The sequence below is a fragment of the Triplophysa rosa genome, linkage group LG11 (assembly GCF_024868665.1).
Source record: "Triplophysa rosa linkage group LG11, Trosa_1v2, whole genome shotgun sequence".
In the NCBI taxonomy this organism is placed as follows: domain Eukaryota; kingdom Metazoa; phylum Chordata; class Actinopteri; order Cypriniformes; family Nemacheilidae; genus Triplophysa; species Triplophysa rosa.
Genome location: NC_079900.1, coordinates 2,016,827 through 2,024,786, shown reverse-complemented (window position 1 = coordinate 2,024,786; position 7,960 = coordinate 2,016,827). Strand labels below are relative to the sequence as shown.

The 7,960-nt window shown below is 37.6% G+C and overlaps 1 protein-coding gene across 3 annotated transcripts; it reads right to left on the bottom strand.

Moving 5' to 3' along the window:
- Positions 1-289: 289 nt before the first annotated feature.
- si:ch73-256g18.2 (small integral membrane protein 36) lies at positions 290-4,531 on the bottom strand. 3 transcript variants are annotated; one of them, XM_057345177.1, is made up of 3 exons: positions 4,417-4,531; positions 3,162-3,275; positions 290-1,029 (listed from the first exon to the last, which is right to left on the bottom strand). In XM_057345177.1, exon 3 carries the CDS (start codon positions 999-1,001, stop codon positions 708-710), a length of 294 nt encoding a protein of 97 aa, XP_057201160.1. In that variant the 5' UTR covers positions 1,002-1,029; positions 3,162-3,275; positions 4,417-4,531; the 3' UTR covers positions 290-707. The 3 variants fall into 3 exon arrangements, with proteins under 3 accessions (XP_057201160.1, XP_057201159.1, XP_057201161.1); XM_057345176.1 differs by lacking the exon at positions 3,162-3,275; XM_057345178.1 differs by lacking the exons at positions 3,162-3,275; positions 4,417-4,531 and adding an exon at positions 1,128-1,140.
- Positions 4,532-7,960: the final 3,429 nt, after the last annotated feature.

The following is a 7,960-nucleotide window of genomic DNA, read 5'->3' as shown; positions in this document are numbered from 1 at the left end:
TATATAAATTACGTACACATTATTTGAAAGCGCGAAAGTCAAGATTCCAGCTACAGTATGTGAAATTAAAAAATCGACTGAGCAGAATCTTTAAAACAGATGACTACTGTTTCTACCAAAATAACACTGTAAAACCATAACCATAAGTGTTACATTAAATTAATAAAACAATATATAGCACTTACAGTATTTAAATATGGCATCACACTTGTAGGATCATCTTTTTGTTACTTGTTGAATTTCAACAATTTTTACTAGTTGTAGTTTTTGTCATACAGTAAAATGCATTTTTTAAAGAGATTTGTAAATGTAAATATATTTTTTAAAAGCTCAAATGAGAATAAAAATAGCTAGTAAAACGTAAAATAATATTACGGAGTTTAACAGCTAAGGCCACAATTCCTACAAACAATTGTGTTAAATTCAAATGAAGGCCCAAACCACTGACTCTTAGTCGCTGTCATATTGCTGTCTAAGAAAAAAACATTGAAAGAAAATAATTAATTTGTTCTCACCGTTTAAAGGTTGTCTTTTGAAAATCCAATCCCAGCATTTTAAATCCAAGATACAAATAATGATTTATTATTAAAAAAGGTGCATTACACAAAATAGAAAATGAAAAGTAAAGTAGCTTGCATGTACAGTATAAATTGAAAAAAAGTATGTGCAGAGTTTATCCGTCTGCTGTTATCAGTCCATCACGCCGGTCAGACCAAAGTGCTCTTTTTCTCTCCGCCTGGAGGTTCGTAGGTGGTCACCATCTTGTTCTGGTCCCACCGGGCGTTGGCGGGCGAGTTCTGCATGACCACCAGCCGTATGGGTGTGGGGTTGACGTTGGGCATGGGGTCGGGAGCGTACTCTTTGGTGGGGTCTTTTCCCTGGCAGTCATAGAGGATGCAGGAGATGAGGAAGACCAAGAGGAGAATGACATAGCTGGCGATAAGGATGATGAGGTTGAGGGTGACCGGGTCGATCTCCACATCGTCTGCGATGAAACTCATGGCTGCGCTGTTACGGGACCGGAGGGCACTGCAGAAAAGAGACGGACCTTTAGCTGTGACTGAGAAGAATCCTCTAACACACACATAGACTACACACGGCAGAGAGGGATTAAATCTGGTGCTCACCAACAAATCTCTCTCTCGGTCTATAAATACACCACACTTAATACCTCTAGTGTCTTTAGCCCGTAAAAGAACTTAGAATGTAGAACGTTAAGAAGAACAAACTTAAAACTGTCTGGATGCCACTGCAATGAATAAGCACTCAAGCATTTAGCACTCATGAGGATGGACGAAAATCTCATACAAGCACATTTGACTGGAAGACGTTCATTGGGTTTGAAATGCTAAAACATATCCCGTTGAAAACAAAGACTGTGACGTGTGATGTCTGTATAATCCTCCTAATCTTGATTGCGTGGAGAACTGAACCATCTGTGCTTCGTCTAATCCACTAGACAGAAGAAATTCAGAGAGAAAGAGAGACCTGAAAAATGGATACGAACATGTCTGTACATAGCATGACAAAAGATGCCTTTTTATGTTTAAGCTGACTGTAGATGTCTGATTTCATTACATAATAGTTGTTTTACTAGTCCCTAATGTTTGGAGGCCTCTTAACAGTGTAAAATACATTTGTGTTTTACAGTCTGACAGCGTTAGAAGGAAAAACTATTTCTGATGGACAAACTGATTTGAGATTCATAAAAATCAATAAAATAAAAAATAACTAAAATGACTGTGAGTTACTGTATTTTTTCACTATGGTAAAGGACGTTGAAGAAAAAGTAATACTTCTGCTATGAAATATGTGTTTTGAGCAGCAGAGGGCAGCTTAAGACCAAACCTGACCCAACGTTTTTTATAGCACTTCGTTTTAAATTGTGTTGTCTTAGATTATTTATTATGCTTTAAATATAACTGATGAAAAGTATGGAACAACGAAGACACCAAAGATTTTACGTTATCATTTTGTTATTACGTGTGCTGTTGTGTTTGGATGTCTGTACCGTACTTTCCCGGGCGCGCACTCCCGACTTTTTTTGTTGAATTTTTTCTCTTTTTTTATTCAAATATAAATCTTACAGTCAAGAGGGTACATTATGCAAACATATCAAAAATGATCAAATAACACAATATCACAGTCAAAGCAGTATCAAAAGAAGAAGAAAAAAGGTTAAATAAATATGTTGAAATGTTTTCAAATAGAAATACTTTTAACAGCTTTCTTATTTGTAAAATATTGTATTGAATTTAGGTATTGTAGGATTTCTGCCTTTAAAATTAAAAATAAACCGGAGGATGGCTAACCGCACACTGATCCACTCAAGACTCAAAAAAGACTACAAAAACATATTGTTTATATTAGTTATATTTTTTGTTTTATAAATTGCGAAGTGCAAGTGAATAAAACCAAACACACGAGCAAACGTTTCAGCACATGGCTATCTTCAGTGCTCACATAGCAAACAACATTCACCCTTTTTAAGTAGGTCAGCAAAGTCAATCAGCTGGATTCAATTATCACAGGTGAACCTTAACTGTCACAAGTTCAATTCCAAGAAAGTCTAATCAGTTATATATAGCAAAGTATAACAAACATAACAATTCAAAGAATGGTCAAACAAACACAACAGACATCGAAGACAGTATTATCTGTAATGGCAATGATCAAAATAACTTCAGAAAAAATAAATAAATATATATATATATGAATAAATATATAAATACACAAATGAAAGAAAACTGCAAAAACAACTACAAAAAGCAAGAGAGTTCTAGTCTTCATTCATGCCCTCGGGGAACAAAGACTTAAGTTCAAAAATCCAGCAAGCCTCCCTTTGTAACAACTTCCTATCTCTATCTCCACCTCTTCTGTGAGGTAATATCCTCTCGATGCCCAGGAACTTCATGTCATTCAAAGAATGGTTAGCAGATTTAAAGTGACGAGAAATTGGTGATGTATCACCCTGTCTCCTGATGGCACTCGTGTGCTCAATCATTCTTGTGCGTAATGCACGTGTAGTTTCGCCAACATATAGTTGTGAACATGGACAGATGATGATGTAAATTACATGTGTACTCTTACAGGTGATCAATTGTCTAATCTTATAAGTTTTTGATGTATGAGGGTGTGTAAATGATTTACATTTGACATACTTGGTACAGGAAGTACAATTGTGACATGGGAAGTTACCCTGGGCATCGACAAGAGTGGTCACAGAGGAGATGTGGGTGTCAGCATGAACAAGCTTATCCCTCAAATTAGACCTCCTGCAGGAAGAGACAAAGAGTGGTTGATCTGCAAAAACATTCAATAACTGGGGATCACATTGAATAATGTGCCAATGGCTCTTGATGGTTCTTTTGATGTCATTACTCAATGGACTGTACGTGGATTAGAAAGTACATGAAAAAACACTTATTTTTTTCTTCATAGTCAAAATACATTCTTCCTGTTGTTGTAAACTCGCAACCTTTTCAAGTGCAGCATCAAGCCAATTATTAGGATAACCCCGTGACTTAAAGTCCATGTACAGGTTTTGGGCTTTAGCCTCAAAATCCTCTTTCTTAGAACAAATTCGATGGAGTCTCAAAAACTGGCTATAGGGTAAACCACGTTTTAAGGGCATTGGGTGTGCACTATTGGCATGAAGGAGACTGTTCTTAGTGGTGTCCTTTCTGTAAAGTGAGGAGACTATTTGATTATCCAAGATTGATATGGAAGTGTCCAAAAAACAAACATCACTGATCCCCACCTGGTGTGTAAATGTGATGGAAGGCCTAAGACAGTTCATGTACAGAACAAATGCTCCATATTCAAAGTCACTTTCAGAACCTTTATAGATGACAAAGCAATCATCGATATATCTCTTAAACAAAATGATGTTGTCAGAGAAAGGATTATTATTGAAAACATATCTGTCCTCCAAAAAACCTAAGTATAAATTGCCATAGTTAGGGGCCATAGTGGCCCCCATGGCGTCGTCCCGGTGGATTAAAATGAGAAATAATGGTTTGTCTTCTCGAGGGCGCGCACTCCGACTGCCGAACAGGTTGAGCCAAAGGATGACGTGAAATGATTAACGTGACGTCCTTCTCACTGACACGCCCCATCTTGTAAATTAGTGCTCGAAAAGGTTCGTATTTACGACTTACTGGCGTTTATGTGCATTCATCTGAGAGGTCAATATCACAGGTAATAGGCCCTTTTCACAATGACGTCACTTAACTTCTGCCTTTTCGCAAAGCATCTTAACATCCGTCTTGCAACAAACAAGAAGAAGTATAATAAGAACTTCCGTTTTGCCGTCGCGCAGGAATTTAACAACCGTGAAAACGGACAGAACACGTATTCAAGTAGGCTACTTATCCTAGCAACTTCGCTAACACAAAAAGAAAACAAAACACTTACCTTCATAATCAAACAGGTACTGTTCAACGAAGATTTTGTATCCTTTATCTAGCTTTGTGTGCAAGGGACTTGGTAAACTCCAATCTGAGAAGCTAGCGGAAGTAACCATACACTGCTCGCGGCAGAATGGAAGATGCGTGACGTCATGTGATGAGGACCGTCTCATTGGTTCATTTCCTGTTGAAAAGGCGCCGCCTTCTTTAATTTGTGCTTCAATTGTTGTCGTTATGGTTACGGGTGTCGTTCATGGCAAATTCACGGGGCTTGACTTCGGCTGTTCGTTGTTAGTTCAGATTCGGATTATATAAAGTTTACAGATTCATTTGAGCGATAATAATAATAATAATGATGATAATGGAGAAGCAAAGCTTTATACCTCATGTGTACAGGCCTTTGAGCTTCTCGCCTCGTAGAACAGATGGTTTGCATCATTTATACTGCTGGCATTTTATAACTGACAACTGACACACAACAGCACCATCATATCTGACTCTGAGTATGTACTGAGATATGACGTTTTATCATAACTATGCTGTAATTTAATGTATTTTTTCTTTTGTTGGAGTTATATGAGTTGGTGTATTCAGAAATGCGGGTGTAGTCTGTCCTGTCTGTGTGTGGATGCAGAACTGGAGCCAAACTGTCCAGAAATTCAGACAGACCCGAGAGAGAGACAGAGCAAACCTTTTATCTAGTACTTCCAGAAGTGTATGCGATAACGTCAGAAATCTGCCTTCATATTTGTTTAAAACTCATAATCAAAGCCACCTTCTTCCCAGGGATATTGTTGAGTAAAACTGAAGAACTGAAAAGATATTTCTGTTCAATTGAAATCAAATAAAAAGTATAGGCCTAAATTGAATTTGAAAAACTGAAAAACAGTAGGCTATACAAAAAATAGAAATGTTGCTTTGGCAATAAACTGAAATAAGTTTAACCTGAGGCACTAAAATGATTAACTGAAATAAAAAAATACATTATGTGAATAAATGATTATAATATTTATTGTATTATTTTTTATCAAAAATGAATAATTATAAATGAATTTGAAAATGAATACATATTAGAAATAAAAATAAAATGACAAAAGCAATTAAAAGACAAACAACTGCAAGCAGCACCACGGGGTGCATTTTTGAACAGCTGGTGGCGCTATAGAATGAGTGCTAGAGACCCCATACTTGGTCACATGACCAATGAGTACCACCTTTACGAGTGTGCCAATTTTCACCATTTTCCTACATACGGTTCATAGGGCTACCATAGACTACCATTGGTTAAGAATAATAATACTAACAGAAACAGTAGTGGCCATGGCCCCTTCGGGGCTTGGCCCCTAAATATAAAAAGATAAAAGCTAATACGAAAGATAAACAAAACTTAAATAACTCTTTCTTTTTTATATGAAATCACGTCTCCTGTTGCACAAACCTGGGAGTTTGTTCCTGTTTTTGCATCCATGTGTCATTATGGCATTTTTTTCTCTGATGTCCCTAATTTGTTTTGTTCCAGGTTGTAGCCCCTGACATGATTTACCTCAAGCATCATGAGCTGACATCAAAGACAGACAGGTAAATATAGATTTAAAAAACTCGTCAGGCTTTTAATGATTGCCAATGATGAAGAATGCTTGTTTTAAATATTGTAGTACAATGTATTTGTAATTTTCCTGGAATGTGTAAAATAGGATCACAATATGACTTGAGCTCAGTCTCTGTTTGGATATCACCTGATGAGACAGTATATATCTGCTAATCATTGCCTGACAGTTCAAAGGAAAATCAAAGAAGTAGAGTTTCACATCATGACTGGCAGATGCACTTTATGTAAAGTGAACCGAGTGAACCCGTGTGTGTTTTTCCTGCGCCGCGAGACTGTCATGAGAGGAGGGGATCAGCTGTGAGAAAAAAGTGAGAATGACCTTCTGCTCTCGACCAATTCATTCTGAACTGTGGAGACTGTGAGATTAGTAACGGGCAGCGAGACTTATTCGATTATCCGTCTATCTGAACCGAACTACACCACGTCACCATACAAAACTGACACATCTGCCAGTTCACAGCATGTGTGTGCTTGTGAGTTTACTGGTAATAGTTGCGGTTACAGGGTGGTTGTAAATAAATTCTTGTGCAAGAAAACATAATAATAATGTGCATTTCTGTGTCCAGTTTGACGTGTCCAGGGATGGGTTCTCGGCTGGTGTTGGGTCTGTGGAGTGTCTGGTAACTCTTTCCTTCCTGAGGGCTTCAGTGTTTATGTAAGACCAGTTGAAAGTCCTTCTTCTGGGTGTGGGAACCTGCTCCTCCCTGGACTCCACACTTCCTCTAGTCAAGGACTGTCCGGCCGAACCGCAGACCTCTGTGAGCTCTCTGCCGCATGGCCTACAGTACACGCGTATCATCCCATACATGCACAGGTTTGATAACGCTCTCATATATATGTATATACTGTACATTCAGTTGTGCGCAAAACACTTTTTTTAGGGAAAGTCTACAGTACACATCAAAAAATCATTTAATAATTCAAGCTTTTGTCTTGGTTGCCAGTAAAAGTACAGATATCTCTACTGTTAAAACGAGACAAAAAATCATATATTAAATCCAGATTTGTATTGAAATCTAAACAAAATTGTAGATTTTTTTCCATTAATTTTACTGGATATTCTTTCTTTCTTTATATTTATTTTTTGCGTGGTGAGTAGATTTAATCTGTTATTCGTCTGAGACGGCCACACATTTTTATATGCTTTTAGTCTCTCTTGTAATGCTCAAGTTCGTTATCAGAAAACCCTTTTTATACTCGTCCATTAAAAAGTGTCACTTTTGAAAACTAACCGTGGTTTTATTATAGTAAATGTTCAGTAACCATCTTGCATTTATATAAGCACAGTTTTACTACAAATACCATGGTTAAACTATGGTTACTGTAGCAAAGCCATGGCTTATTTGTGATCACCGTGGTTTAAATATAGTAACCATGTTTTATTCTTGTTTAATTTGTAGTAAAATCATGGTATCGTGGTTTTGTAAGAATGGTAAACATCTGACATCATGAACATTCACAACCACAACCTGGACGGATCTCTCTGCCCTTGAATGCGTCTTGTGAGGTCGACGGATGACCTGTGAGTTTTTCTCACAGCAGGTCGAGGTGAGATGAAAAGAAACGCTGATGACATCACAGTTAAATGCTTCCTGACCTCACCAGCTGCTGTGACGGACACACCCTATCACCTCCATCTCAACAATTCACAGTGTTTAGCCTGGGAAAAGCTCCACGTCATGTAGTGCTTTCAAACGAAACCGCTTGTTATGTTGCAGTCACAGAAGCCTAATAAAATGACCTTTGATTTCAGTTTATTGGTGTCCAAACCCAGTTCAAAAATGATGCTGATGTCATAAGGATTCTGCAGGAGGCTTCGGGTCATTAGACTAACTTGAGTCTTCATACACTGTTTTCTAAAAAACTGTGTGCAAAAAGCTTTTGTTGTATTTGTGCACATGAGCGCATGCTCATTGATACCAGTGATGATGTGCGTGTTGTC

Coding starts and splice junctions, on each gene's coding strand:
- si:ch73-256g18.2 (XM_057345177.1), bottom strand. CDS start 1,001: ATGAGTTTCATCGCAGACGATGTGGAGATCGACCCGGTCACCCTCAAC.